At 49.5% G+C, this 15455-nt stretch overlaps 1 protein-coding gene across 1 annotated transcript in view; it reads left to right on the top strand.

The window, feature by feature from the left end:
• Positions 1–15455, top strand: part of OTOF (otoferlin) — a 62242-nt gene that overhangs the window by 24161 nt on the left and 22626 nt on the right. The window contains exons 18-25 of the mRNA XM_031065022.1: positions 1981–2133; positions 3308–3497; positions 6630–6754; positions 7247–7381; positions 8173–8334; positions 9838–9957; positions 11450–11611; positions 13144–13306. Of these exons, the coding sequence (XP_030920882.1) occupies positions 1981–2133; positions 3308–3497; positions 6630–6754; positions 7247–7381; positions 8173–8334; positions 9838–9957; positions 11450–11611; positions 13144–13306 (1210 nt within the window). The remainder of the gene's footprint in view (positions 1–1980; positions 2134–3307; positions 3498–6629; positions 6755–7246; positions 7382–8172; positions 8335–9837; positions 9958–11449; positions 11612–13143; positions 13307–15455) is intronic.

Below are 15455 nucleotides of genomic sequence, written 5' to 3'. Positions count from 1 at the left end.
TTCCCAGGCAGGGACAGAGCTGGGTCCTCCTGCAGCAGAGCTGGAGATGTTTTAGCCAGTCCCAGCTGTGAACGGATCCTGTGAATCTCTGGGAAATCAGGAATTGGAAGGTGACACATCAAATCCTAGACTGGGTGGGAAGGGATTTGAAATCCCATCCAGGTCCAAACCCAGCACGTGCCACCGTCCCAGGGTGCTCCAAGCCCTGTCCAGTTTGGCCTTGGACACTCTCAGGGATCCAGGAGCAGCCACAGCTGCTCTGGGAATTCCGGCCCAGCCCTGCCCTCCCTGCCAGGGCACAATTCCCAATTCCCAATATCCCATCCAGCCCTGCCCTCTGGCAGTGGGAGCCATTCCCTGGGTCCTGTCCCTCCATGCCTTATCCCCAGTCCTTCTCCAGTTCCTCTGGAGCCCCTTTAGTCTCCAGAATGATTCTGTGACATTTTTCCAATTTAGGACTGGCTCAGAGGGAGTTCTTGTCCCTCCCTGGAGATGCAGCTGTTCCACCTCCTGCTTCCATTTCCCATTGAAGGCTCCCAGCTCCATCCCTGGTTTCAGCCAGGCCTTCCTTGGTCCTGACCCAGCCTGGGCCCAGTCCAGACTGGGAACCTCTTCCTTACACAGGGATGAGGAATGGCCGCTGTCCTCCCCTCCCCAGGTCCACTGAAGGAGGAGAAAACAAACCCTTCAGTATTCTATGCCCAAATTCGTATCTTTTTAAACCTATAACCAACATAAATTACTGAAATAAATCACACGAGACTCTGTTGAAACCCTAGATACTGAGAATTTTAAGCTTTCTGTGCTGAAAGGCACAGACCCACAAAAAACACTGCATTTAACATGAGGCTGTAAAGAAGGTTTCCAAAATAAATTGATAGCACTGGGATTACAGGTGTGTAGTTAGTTAGAAGTCTGTGATATCACAAAGTAAAAACCTCAGAGATTGGGGTTTTAGAATATAATAATAAATGTAAAGCAAAATGGAGGTTTAAGATGGAAAAAAATTCTTCTTCTTTACCTTCTTCTTCCTTCTTCCTCATGAGTTTAAGTGGTATTTTGTAATTAAACACAAAAGTCCCCATTACAGACTTTGAGTAATCAGTTATTAGATTAAAAGAGAAAATAATTAGGTATCATTTCTTAATTAATTAATTTAACCTTAAAAGACCTTATAACAAAAAATAGTTAGCCATTTTATACCTTACTAATAAAAAACTACAGAACTCACAGCTGTGAAACTATTACATTAATAAAAAAAACCATAAACACCTAAATCTAAACAAAAACTGTCATCTCAAATACCTTCAATCCCAACCACAAGACTCCATTTGCTTCATGCCAAAAAAATCAGAAAAAGCCAATCCTTTATTCACATAACTAATTTTTATACAGTTTCACAGACCTTGTGTGTGAGTCCAATTTTTTAGGAGCTTCTTTGCCCATTACTTTACTGGTTAGTAAAAGGCATTTTACTTGTCCATCAAATATCTTTATTTAAATTATTATTCTTAAATTATTATTCCTAAATTATTTACATATTTTCTTCTCTGATTCTGATGGGATAGATTTAATGTTCATGCAGTTGTTGTTTTTCACCCAGGAATTGATTGTTATGTTAACGAGCTGCTCACACCAGGATTGTTTTCACATGGGAACTTGAATAGTGCTAGCTTGACAAGGCTAGACCTAACAAAGGCGGCCTGATTTTATGAGGTCTTTCTTTTATAATTTTTCTACTTTACTGCATCAGTAAATGCAGTAAAGTAGAAAATCCCAGTTTCTTTCTTAAGGGGCTTAGCTCTGAGCAGCTTTTTTAGAGTGGGAATCTCCAAATAATTCCAGTGCCCTCAGTGCGGCCACAGGCAGATCCACCTTCCATGGAATTTGTTGGATTTGCCTCCAGCAGCTCTCCAGCCCCACCGGTGCCTCAGCGGTCGGAGCTGGGGCACTGACGGGGCTCTCCTGTGGCATTCCCAGCCCCAGCACACGATTCCCGACGTTTTCATCTGGATGATGAGCAACAACAAGCGCATCGCCTACGCCCGCATCCCTTCCAAGGACATCCTGTACTCCATCGTGGATGAGGAGATGGGCAAGGACTGCGCCAAAGTGAAGACGGTTTTCCTCAAGGTGAGGATCCCTCTGGCCCAGGGGAGCTGCGGCCAAGAGGGGGGAATTTGGGAGATGAGGATGAGAGTGTTGTATCCATTTTTTCTGGGGTTTGAATATTGGAGAAATGTGATCCATATTCTGCTGGTAAGGGTGGAAATCGGCTCCTAGGGAGGGTGAGGTGCTGAACTTACCCAGTCCTGGTAAGTGGGAAATGTTTGGGAAGAGGGAGATGTTTTATCCAGCTGGAAATCCAGAGAATTTCTGGCTTAGTGTCGTGGTTTAAAGAGATGGGTGTCTGCTAAGGAAGGCAGGAGTTTCCCCTGAAAATACAGAGTACAAACCCCCTCCCTCTGAATTATTGTAATTGTGAAATTAAAAGGCTCTCAGGCAAAGATCTGGGAGCAGGAATAACAATTCTTTATTAACAAATAAAATAAAATAAAATAAAATAAAATAAAATAATACAAAACAACACTGGCAGAGTCAGAATAGACCTGACACCCTGTGTGTCAGGGAGGTGGCACAGCCCCATCCCATGGGGGCTCAGCCCTCCTGCAGTGCCAGCTGTGCTTCTGCTGGAGCAGGGATCCTGCACAAGGGGGGAGTTTTCCTCTGCAGCTCCAGGGCTGCTGTGGATGGGCCTGGAATTCCTCTGGGAATGCAGGGCAGAAGAAAGCTGCTCCTCTGGGAATGCAGTGGGAAATGGCTGCTCTGGTATCCCAAAAGATCAGATTCTATCCAGGTAGGAATGCTTGGCTCCTCCCCTGGGTGGAGCATCTCCCCATGGGATGATGGAATTTGATCAGCCATGCAGGGACACTCACTGGCCCATGAACAGAAGATAATAATTAATGACTCATTAACAGAAGAGATCTCCTGGAGGGAGGATTGGTTGTGGAAGAGATAAAGAAAACCGCCCAGTGACCAGAAGATAACTGCCCCACCTCTGACAGATGGAAAATAGAATACATGCCCCCAACCACACCTTGCATTTCCAACCTAAGACACTTAGGAACAGGAAACCACGGTGGGAAGAGGACAATGCCTGAGCCAGAGCAGTGTCATGATCCCAAAGGATCCTTGGGTTTAAGGAACAGCAGCACAATGCCCCAAAGAGGTTGGGTGCTCCAAGAGGGGTCTGTCTGTCCATATTCCTGATATCCATGTGAACTCTTCCATTCCCTGTGCACAGCTCCCCGGGAAGAGGGGCTTCGGCCCTGCTGGCTGGACAGTCCAGGCCAAGATGGAGATCTACCTGTGGCTGGGCCTCAACAAGCAGCGCAAGGACTTCCTGAGCGGCCTCCCCTGTGGGTTCGAGGAGAAGAAAACCCCCCGAGGACAAAACCTGCCCTCCTTCCCACCCATCAGCCTCCTGTACACCAGTAAGGAGTTCCCATGGGATGGGGCATGGAGGGGGCAAGAGGGAGCCTGGCTGGACACCCTCTGCTCCAAGGGCTTCCAGGAGCTAAGGAGGACACTGTTCTGGTTGTCCCATGAGAGATGGGGGTGGGAATTGTGTCCCCTCATTCCAATCCTGTTCAGAGTTTTCGTTGTGCACACAACGAGCAGGATGCCAAGGAAATTCCATATCCATTTGGGATTAGTGCTTTGAGTTGAAATCCTTCAGCCACGAGAAAATCCAGGCTCCTGAGACGTGCCTTGGACGGGCTCTGTCCTGGTTTAGGGCAAATTTGGGAGAGAACCTCCAAAGAGGCTTCTTCTAGAAAGCAGATTTAAGCGGCCCCTCCCCCAGTCAGTTCAGGAAAATATTTCCCTGGAGAAAAGTGGAAAAAAAATTTATTTAACAGCCAAAGCATTCACCAGCGTACAAAAAAAATGAACAATATCAAACAATAAAACCTCTTGCTGCTCCAAAGGAGATGACAAACTCAGGAAGTCCCTCCATGAGCTGTAGCTGGGCTCACTCAGTCTCTTATCAGTCTCTTATCAGTCCCTCCAGTGCTGGAAATGCCGTGGCCCAGACCTGGCCTCGTGGGCCACAGGCGAGAACTGCCAGTGCTCTTCTGGGTGTTCAGTCCAGAGCAGGTTTAAACAGCTCCAAAGAATAGAAAAAATCACAGTCCAGGGAACTTCTTTGACTCAATGAGCTAAAAACCAACTAAAAGCAAAGGAGAGATCTGTCCCGCTGTCTGTCCATCTGTCCGCAGACAGTCAGGAGAGGGGTTGAGGAGTGAGTGCAGTGTCTGAAAACAAACGATGATCTTTTTCTCCCCCCACTTCACTCTCAGAACCAATCTTAAAGGTGCAAAAATTATTTCTGGGCTAAACTCATGAATGGGGATACTGAATTGTTAAAACCAAAAATCGCGGACAAAGACTCTCTAATTAGTCCAAGTTAGAAAGCGGTGTGTTTATTACGCTGGCAGGTGGCATGGGAGTCATCCCCAAAACGTGTGACCACACCACACAAGGAATTTTTGCCTTCTATTGATTTCCCAAATTAACGCATATGCACAACCCCAGCGCTTTCCATCCCCGCTGTGTATTAAAATGAGGTCATTAGTCCTTCACGCGCGCACAGTTCTCTTGAATTGGGTCGGTGGTCTCAAATTGGATCAGTGGTCCCAGGGATGAAGTCAGGAAGGTCTTTGTCAGGTCTCTGTGACTCTCTGGCACGATCCAAGGGCCCCTGCTCATGATGGATTGACACAGAGTCGAGGTGCTGGGCATTGTTCTACTGGTTTCAATATAGTAAGAGCCTAAATGAGGGATGTGGGACTCCAGGCGGCTCTTCATAAGGCAGTTTATTGTATCCAAGGTGTTACAGCAGTCCAGGGTTGTTGGTGACAGAGCTGTGCCTACAGCTGTCAGCTCCAGCTGCAGGCAGGCCTGGAACCCTGCATCCCTCATTCAGGCTCTTACTGATGGTGCCCCATGTTGGGTGCCACGGTAAAAGCTTAAATGAGAGATGCAGGACTCCAGGTAGGTCTTCAAAATGGAATTTATTGTATCCAAGATGTTCTAGCAGTCCAGGGTTGTGGGTGGCAGAGTTTGTGCATGCAGCTGTCAGCTCCAGCTGCAGGCAGGCCTGGAGTCCTGCATCCCTCATTCAGACTCTTACTGATGATGCCCCACATTGGGCGCCACTGTAAGAGCCTAAATGAGGGATGTGGGACTCCAGGCGGCTCTTCAAAATGCAGTTTATTGTATCCAAGATGTTACAGCAATCCAGGGTCATGGGCAACAGAGTCTGTGCACACAGCTGTCAGCTCCAGCTGCAGACAAGCCTGGAACACTGCATCCCTCATTCAGGCTCTTACTAATGGTGCCGCACGTTGGGCACCACTGTAAGAGCCTAAATGAGGGATGTGGGACTCCAGGCGGGTCTTCATAAGGCAGTTTATTGTATCCAAGATGTTACAGCAGCCCAGGGTTGTGGGTGACAGAGCTGTGCCTACAGCTGTCAGCTCCAGCTGCAGGCAGGTCTGGAGTCCTGCATCCCTCATTCAGACTCTTACTAATGGTGCCGCACGTTGGGTGCCACGGTAAAAGTTTAAATGAGAGATGCGGGACTCCAGGCAGCTCTTCAAAATGCAGTTTATTGTATCCAAGATGTTACAGCAGCCCAGGGTCATGGGCAACAGAGTCTGTGCACACAGCTGTCAGCTCCAGCTGCAGGCAGGCCTGGAAACCCTTAGTTTAGGTTACAAATGCATTATAGACTTTTCTTTTGGTTACAATGCATTATATACTTTTCTTTTGGTTACAATGCTTTATATATTTTTCTTTTGCTTACAATGCATTATATACTTTCCTTTGCTGAGCTTCTTCATATAGCAGAACCAATCTACACCTTAACTGTTACCTACAGCCCATCATAAATCCTATAATTACCATATTCATGTTACTGTTCTCCAATCACTCAAAGTCAGTACATTACAGTTTAAGCTAGAAGTTATTTTTCAGTTTTCTTGCAGTGGAAAATTCTGAGACCTTTTTTCTACTTGCCACATTTGCTGACTTGTTTGCCTGTGCTATTTTTCTGCTTGGTAAAAACATCTTTTTGTTTGGGGTGGGTTTATCCTTTGCTCTGAGCCATAAAAACCCCTTCTAACTTACACACTCTCTGCCTCCTTGGTTATCCAGTAAGACTGGCTCAGCAATTCTTTTCTTCTATACCAAAACTTGCTTCCATCTCTATTCCCTCCTCAGATTCTATATTTAAAAATCTTTCTGCTAAGTGTGCATATCCATGAGACTTTCTGGTCAAACTTTCATCCTTCCCAACACAGTATGTTCCTATAATGGTTCTCTTCCTCCACTTCCTTCTACAAATGAGCTCATAATATAACAATTAGCTTTAACTTAAGCGTCTAATAATCATTAACGTATCATTGGTGCATCTAACTTCAATATGAACTGGTTCTAACCCTCAGCTAAAAACTTAACCCTTTAAAATTATGATTCAACATGAGCATCTATATATGGACAGGCTCCCAGAGGCCATCCCATCCCATCCCATCCCATCCCATCCCACTCCCTCTCTCTTCCAGAGAAGCAGGTGTTCCAGCTGCGAGCCCACATGTACCAAGCCAGGAGTTTGTTCGCAGCTGACAGCAGCGGCCTCTCGGACCCCTTCGCACGGGTCTTCTTCATCTCCCACAGCCAGTGCACCGAGGTGAACATTCCTGGGATTCCTGGGGGTGTGGGGATGGCTGGCTCTGCAAGATCCCCTGGCACAGATCCCATAAATGAGGATCAGGCTGGTCCTGGGCTCCTGCAGTGGGAGAGCAGCTCTGGAACTGGGCATTGACTCTTTCCAGGAGATCTCTCCCCAGGAGCCCATTCCCATTATGTGTCCCACATCCCGGTGGCTGCAATTCCCCACAATTCTCCATGATTCCTTGTGATTCCCAGTGATGTCCTGCTGGTCCAGTGGTCATAATTAAGTGATTTTTCAGTCTTCCCTTCCCAGTCCGAGGGTTGCCAAGCTTTAGGAAGCCTGGAAATAACCCAGGCTTCCTAAAGCTCATCTGCTGTTGGATTGTCTTCCTCAGAAGAATCTCTGGGTGATTCCCAATCCAAAAAACACACAGCAGCCCCACCTGCCACCCTTTCCCAGGACCCTGGTCCGTTCCTGGAGCAGCAAGAATCTCTCCCATTTCCCCAGGTTCTCAACGAGACCCTGTGCCCGACCTGGGACCAGCTCCTGGTGTTTGACAACGTGGAGCTGTACGGGGAAGCTCACGAGATGCGGGATGACCCCCCCATCATCGTCATCGAGATCTACGACCAGGACACTGTGGTGAGAAAATCCTAGGGAATTGTGGGTGGTTTGGACGCCAGGATCTCTCCAGATTTGGAGGCAGAGGATTTGAGGAGCTTTTTTTCCTGATCCTTGGAGAATGGTCCTTCCAAATCTCCCACAGAGCCTCTGCCCCTCAAAATTCTCGGATGTATTTTGTTTTTGGAGAGGGAAGAAAGAGGCTGTAGCCATGGAATGTTTCCATTTGGGAAAGGTGCTCATCCCTGGTCTCCTTGCTGTCCCAACCTTCAGCTGTCCCAAACCTCCTTCAAGAAGTCATGAATGAGTTTTCCCGGAGCTTTGGCATCCCAAGGCCAGAGCATTGATCCCATTCCCGTTCCAACCACGATGGGGAGAATTGCAGGGTTAATCTTGGAATTCCTCTGTCGGATCCCCAACCCCAAGTGCTCCTGGGGAGAACCACAGGGCTAAATTTGGGCTTCCCATGTTGGATCTGCAACCCCAAGTGCTCTTGGGGAGAACCATGGCACTAAATTTGGAATTTCCTTGTTGGATCCCCAACCCCAAGTGTTCTTGAGGAGAACCATGGGGGTAATTTTGGAATTCCCATGTTGGATCCCCAACCCCAGGTGCTCCTGAAGAAAACCATGGGGCTAAATTTGGAATCCTCATGTTGGATCCCCAATTCCAAGAGCTCTTGGGGAGAGCCATGGAGCTAAATTTGGGGTTCCCATGTTGGATCCCCAGCCCCAAGTGCTCCTGGGGAAAATCACAGTGTTAGTCTTGGAATTCTCATGTTGGATCCCCAACCCCAAGGCTTCTTTCCGTAGGGAAAAGCCGACTTCATGGGCCGGACGTTTGCCAAGCCGGTGGTGAAGATGTCAGACGAGGAGTACTGCCCGCCGCGCTTCCCGCCGCAGCTGGAATATTACCAGATCTACCGTGGCAACGCCACAGCCGGGGACCTGCTGGCCGCCTTCGAGCTGCTCCAGGTGCCAGCTGGACAAAGGGAGGGGAAGAATGGATGCAGGGTTGGGAGAGGGGATTGATTTATGGAGAATCGGGTAACTCGGAATAACCGGGAATAGCTGCTCCCTCACCTGGTCGTTGGTCTGCTGGACCCTTCTCATTTCTCTTGGATGATCAACCACTTGTTCATCAAAGATACCTGGGAGTGTCCAAGGCCAGGTGGGATGGGGCTTGGAGCGGCCTGGAAAGGTGGAAGGGATCCCTGCCCACGGCAGGGATTGGAATTCAATGGTCTTTAAAGTCCCTCCCTGCCCAAACCATCCAGTGACTCATCGTCTGGGGCAATACCAGAGTTAAATTCTTCCACTTTTGTGCCTCGTGCTCCATCCGCTGAAATGCTTTCCCCTTCTCCTTTTTCCACCAGGGCAGGTGCTCATCCAAGCCCTTCTTCTCCCTATTTTCCTTGGACTGGGGGAATGGCTCACATAAGATATTTGATCTTAACTGACCCCTGAGCTGGAAACAGGACCTTAAACCTGCTCCTGGGCTGAGCTCTGGGACCACATCTCCGTTTCCTCACACACAGCCCAGCAGATGCAATTCCAGGATGGAACAGCCCTGGGATGGGCAGCATTGGTGGGCTGAGAAGTTTGGATTTCTCTGGGGACTGTTCTGTGTGGAATTCCCAGCACCTTGTTCTCCTGTGTTTTCCTCTTCCCAAAGCACCTACCCTGGGCTCTCAGCCCTCTGAGACACCCCGGCTCCAACAACTGGGACCAGTTCTGGCTGAGACACAGCCCAGCTCCCTCTGGAATTTCTCCCTGCCCATGACAGGGGTTGGAATTCAATGGTCTTTAAAGTCCTTTCCAGCACAAACCATTCCGTGATTCGTAGTCAGGGGCAATATCAGAGTTAAATTCTTCCACTTTTGTGCCTCATGCTCCATCCACTAAAATGCTTTCCCCTTCTGTTTCTGCCAGGGCAGGTGGTCATCCAAGCCCTTTGTCTCCCCATTTTCCTTGGACTGGGGGAATGGCTCACATGGGATATTTGATCTTTCCCAAGCCCTGGGCTGGAAATGGGACCTTAAGCCTGCTCCTAGCTGAGTTCTGGGACCACATCTCCATTTTCTCACACAGAGCCCAGCAGATGCAATTCCAGGATGGAGCAGCCCTGGGATGGGCAGCATTGGTGGGCTGAGAAGTTTGGATTTCTCCGGGGACTGTTCTGTGTGGAATTCTCAGCACCTTGTTCTCCTGTGTTTTCCTCTTCCCAAAGCACCTGCCCTGGGCTCTCAGCCCTCTGAGACACCCCAGCTCCAACAACTGGGACCAGTTCTGGCTGAGACACAGCCCAGATCCCTCTGGAATTTGTCCCTGCCCATGACAGGGGTTGGAATGAGTCAATCTTTGAGGTCCGTTCCAACCCAAACCAATCTGTGATTCCACAATTCTGTGAGAAGGACCAAAAACTGCTTCCCAGCAGCTCAGAGGAGCAGATCCTGATCCGTGATCCATCTCTTCCAGATTGGCCCTGGGGGTAAATCAGACCTGCCCCCCATCGACGGCCCCACAGACATGGACCGAGGTCCCATCCTGCCGGTGCCTCTGGGAATTCGGCCGGTGCTGAGCAGATACAGAGTGGAGGTAACCAATGTCCTGCCTGGGGGAGAAGAACATCTCCAAGGGTTTTGGAAGGGCAGGAGGGAGCTGGGAGCCAGGGATCTGTCCGTGGTGGCCGTTCTGGGAACCAGGCTGCAGCAACCCTAAAAAAAACCAGGGAATTGGATCATTCCTTGCTGTCAAACCTGGGCAGGACAGCGAGTGAGCAGCACCTGGGCTGAGGTGCAGCTCAGGGAACGTTGGAGATGGACACGGAGCTGGATCATCTTCTCCCAAAGCAATCCCATAACTCAGGTGTTCTCTATTGCATCGACCTCAGGAAATGAGGATGGGAAACCTCTCGTGTATCCATGGATATCTAAAGGGGGATTTTGTATCCAGAATAGTGTGGGCACAACCCAGGGCAGTGCCTGTCCCCTGTGCTGGCACCGCTGGGGCACCTCCAGTGCTGGGGGCAGCTCTGGGCCCCTCCTGCCAGGAGAGACCTGCAGGGGCTGGAGCGTGTCCAGGGCAGGGAACGGAGCTGGGAAGGGAATGGAGCCCCAGGAGGGGCTGAGGGAGCTGGGAAGGGGCTCAGCCTGGAGCAAAGGAGGCTCAGGGGGGACCTTGTGGCTCTGCACAAGTCCCTGCCAGGAGGGCACAGCCAGGGGGGGTCGGGCTCTGCTCCCAGGGAACAGGGACAGGCCAAGGGGAAATGGCCTCAGGCTGGGCCAGGGCAGGCTCAGGGTGGACACCAGGAGGAATTTCTGCATGGAAAGGCTGCTCAGGCTTTGGCAGGGGCTGCCAAGGGAAGTCTGGAGTGCCCATCCCTGCAGGTGTCCAGGGCAGGCCTGGATGTGGCACTGATTGCTCTGGGCTGGGGACAAGGTGAGGATCAGTCATAGGCTGGACTCAATGGTCCTGGAGGGCTTTTCCAAATGATTCTATGGTTCTGTGATGTGTCCCTTGGAGGTTCTGGTGGACATCCATGACCCAGGCAATGCCCACAGGGATGTTCAGGGCAAATCTGAGCCCTGGGTGAAGGTGTCTCTGCTCAGGTGAGGTGCCACTGACCAGGTCTCCACAGGGACCTTGGCTCCTGGTTTTCCACACTTTTGCATGACAATAAATGTTCCTCACAATTTTAATTCAGCCATGGGGAATAAGGAGGTGGGAGAAATCTCAGTTTTGGAGCATTTTGGATGGTGACAGTCTGTTATCCCAGGCTGGGACAGGGAAGTCTCCCCAGTGACACTGATTCCACTGGGACGAAATGATGGCAGTGCTGGATCCAGAGCCACCACAGATGGACAGAGCTGGATTCCCAGGGCAGGAAAAGGCCAGGAAAGGAGAAAGGCAGGAAAATGATGAGTGTAGCAGGCTGGAGACCTTGGGCTGCAGGGTGTCAGGAGGAGACACCTCAGGGATCCACCACTGCCCTGTGATGACATCGGCAGTGGGATCCCTCTCCATGGAGAACCAGCTCCCAGGGACTGTCCCTCTCACATTCACATGGTCCCTCCTCCTTCTGCCCTAGATCTTGTTCTGGGGGCTCAGGGACCTGAAGAGAGTGAACCTGGCCCAGGTGGACCGGCCCCGTGTGGACATCGAGTGTGCCGGGAAGGGCGTCCAGTCTGCCCTGATCCAGAACTACAAGAAAAACCCCAATTTCAGCACTTTGGTCAAGTGGTTCGAGGTGGTGAGTGTGGCCCCTTCCCTCTGATCCCTCAGCTGGAACCCGGAATTCCTGGAGCCCGCCATGGCTCCAAGCCCTTTACTCCAGTTCTCGCAAAACAATGGAGCACATGGACACCATTCCTTCACCTGAGGGCTCCCAAGCTGCATTTTGCTGGAGCAGCTCGGGACTTCTTCCTCCAGCATGATCCGAGCTCTAGGCCCTACTGTCTTTCCCAGTATGATCCTGCTCCTAATCCTTATCAATTTTCTCAGTCTGATCCCATTCCTAATCCCTACTGCCCTCCCAGTCGTGATCCCATTCCTAACGCCTACTGCCTATTCCCAGTATGATCCCATTCCCAATCCCTACCAGCTTTCTCAGTCTGATCCCATTCCTAATCCCTACCAGCCTTCCCAGCATGATTGTATTCCTAATCCCTACTGCCTTTCCCAGCATGATCTCATTCCTAATCCTTACTGCCCAGCATGATCCCATTCCTATACTACTTCCCAGCACGATGCCATTCCTAACCCCTACTGGCCTTCCCAGTATGATCCCATTTCCAATCTCTACGAGCCTTCTCAGCCTGATCCACTTCATAATCCCTATTTCCCTTCCCAGCATGATCCTATTCCTAATCTGCACTGTTTTTCCCAGCATGATCCCATTCCTAACCCCTACTGCCCTTCCCAGCATGATACCATTCCTAATCCCTACTAGCCAGTATGATCCCATTCCTAATCTCTGCTGTTCTTCCCAGTATGATTGCATTCCTAATCCCGACCATCCTTCCCAGTATGATCCCATTCCTAATCCCCACTGCCCTTCCCAGCATGATCCCATTCCTAATCCCTACTGGTCTTCCCAGCAGGATCTCATTCCTAATCCCGACCGCCATTCCCAGTATGATCCCATTTCTAATCCTTACTGTGTTTCCCAGCATTATCTCATTCTTAATCCCTACTGTCTTTCTCAGTATAATCCCATTCCTAATCTCTACTGCCCTTCCCAGCATGATCCCATTCCTAATCCCTACTGCCCTTCCCAGTATGATCCCATTCCCAATACCTACCAGCCTTCTCAGTCTGATCCCATTCCTAATCCCTATTTCCCTTCCCAGCATGATCCCATTTCTAATCCCTACTGCCCTTTCCAGTATGATCCCATTCCTAATCCCTACTCCCCAGCAGGATCCCATTCCTAATCCCTACTCCCCTTCCCAGCATGATCCCATTCCTAATCCCTACTGCCCTTCACAGTCTGATCCTATTCCTAATCCCTACCAGTTTTCCCAGCACGATCCCATTCCTAATCCCTACTTCCCTTCCCAGCATGATTCCAGTTCTGGTCCCTTCTGGTTTTCCCAGTATGATCCCATTCCTAATCCCTACTGCTTTTCCCAGCATAACCCCATTCCTAATCCCTACTCCCCAGCATGATCCCATTCCCAATCCCTATTTCCCTTCCCATCACAATCCCATTCCCAATCCCCCCTGCCCTTCCCAAACCATCCACTCCCATTCCCCGATGCCCACCCCTGCCCTGCTCCCCAGGACCTCCCTGAGAACGAGCTGCTGCACCCGCCGCTGAACATCCGCGTGGTGGACTGCCGCGCCTTCGGGCGCTACACCCTGGTGGGCTCCCACACCGTCAGCTCCCTCCGCAGGTTCATCTACCGCCCGCCCGACAAGAAAGCCCAGCACTGGAACATGGCAGGTACCAGGAGTGGGACTGGGGATCTGGTCTGGGACATCCACAGGGAGAAGGGGGAGGTGGGATGGGCTGTGAGACCATGAGATGGTTGGCTAACCCACAGAAATTTGGGGGTTGGGTACAGAACTCCAAGAAAAACCCCAATTTCAGCACTTTGGTGTGGGGAGACCCCTAAAAAATATTTGCAGTAAAAGTGAAAAGCAAATAGGACTTTTAGTCTTTCAACCTTCAAATTATTGTTTATTTTCCTCTTATTAAAAATTCTATGCACTATTTATATATTCATTATCTATCTATAAATCTTCTTATATGTATATATCTATTTATCTATACATTATACATTTATATACACTATTTACATCTTAGACAGCATATTTTAAAAAAAGCACTAAAAGTTACTAAAACCACACAAATTTAAAGTCTTTAAAAACCATTTCATTTTATTAATTCTTAAAACGTACTTTATTTCTACCTTTCTACGAATAACTAATTATTTATCTCCACATCTACATTGTGATTCTTTCTAACTAATCACTTCATACTCCCAACACTATAAAAAATAGAATAAATGAAAAACAAAAAAGAGATCAAACAGCACCCAACCCAAATCCTTCATCTTATCTCCTCCGTTTTATCTCCCACTTCCATATTAAAACCCCAAAACTCTAAGTTTTTCAGCCTATAGTAAACTATTTTACACACCTATAAATTCCTACTATCCATTTTACACACTCATAAATTCCAATTCATCCCAAAGTCTTTGAAACTTTCTCCATAAACAAAGATTAAAACCATCATTCTCCTAAAATCAAAACAAACAAAAAAATATTCCCTATACCCTAAGCTCCAACAAGGTTCACCTCCAACATCTCTGCAGCTTCAGGACTTGAGTCCCCAGATGTTCCTCAGGACTGGGACAGGATTAGGCCACACTCAGTCCCCGTGGTGGCTGTAAAGAGCAGAGGTCCTGACCCCAACCACCCCAATCCATCAGCACCCGCAGGAAAACCCATCCCAGACCCACTTCCCACCCATCCCAGCAGCCGAGGGCTTGGGAGCCTTGGGAATTAGCCCTCTCCTCCCAGTTTTGGGGCTGGAGGCTCGGCAAGATTCCCAAGGATATATCTGGTCCCTACTGCCCTTCCCAGCAGGATCCCATTCCTAATCCCTTCTGCCCTTCCCAGTATGATCCCATTCCTAATCCCTTCTGCCCTTCCCAGTATGATCCCATTCCTAATCCCTACTGCCCTTCCCAGCATGATCCCATTCCTAATCCCTACTGCCCTTCCCAGTATGATCCCATTCCTAATCCCTACTGCCCTTCCCAGCATCATCCCATTCCTAATCCCTTCTGCCCTTCCCAGCATGATCCCATTCCTAATCCCTACTGACCTTCCCAGCATGATCCCATTCCTAATCCCTTCTGCCCTTCCTACTATGGTCCCTTTCCTAACCCCTACTACCCTTCCCAGCATCATCCCATTCCTAATCCCCACTGGTCTTCCCAGCATGATTCCACTCCTAATTCATGCTCCCCTTCCCAATATGATCCCATTCCTAATCCGCACTGCCCAGCATGATCCCATTCCTAATCTGTACTTCCTTTCCCAGTAAAATCCCATTCATAATCCCTACTGCCCAGCATGATCCCATTCCTAATTCCTACTGCCCTTCCCGGTATGATCCCATTCCTAATCCCGACTGCCTAGCATGATCCCATTCCTCATCCCTACTGCCCTTCCCAGCATCATCCCATTCCTAATCCCTTCTGCCCTTCCCAGCATGATCCCATTCCTAATCCCTACTCTCCAGCAGGATCCCATTCCTAATCCCTACTCTCCAGCAGGATCCCATTCCTAATCCCTACTCTCCAGCAGGATCCCATTCCTAATCCCTACTCTCCAGCAGGATCCCATTCCTAATCCCTACTCTCCAGCAGGATCCCATTCCTAATCCCTACTCTCCAGCAGGATCCCATTCCTAATCCCTACTCTCCAGCAGGATCCCATTCCTAATCCCTACTCTCCAGCAGGATCCCATTCCTAATCCCTAAACCTGGACCAGGGGTTGCGTCCGAGCCACCGGAGGCTTTCAGGACAATCTCCTCTGCCTCTTCTCCTCAGGACATTTCCTGCTTTTCCTCCACCTTCCT

Source organism: Geospiza fortis, unplaced genomic scaffold, assembly GCF_000277835.1.
Source record: "Geospiza fortis unplaced genomic scaffold, GeoFor_1.0 scaffold509, whole genome shotgun sequence".
Lineage (NCBI taxonomy): Eukaryota > Metazoa > Chordata > Aves > Passeriformes > Thraupidae > Geospiza > Geospiza fortis.
The sequence above is the reverse complement of the archived record's forward strand: the minus strand, read 5'-3'. Positions and strand labels throughout refer to the sequence as shown.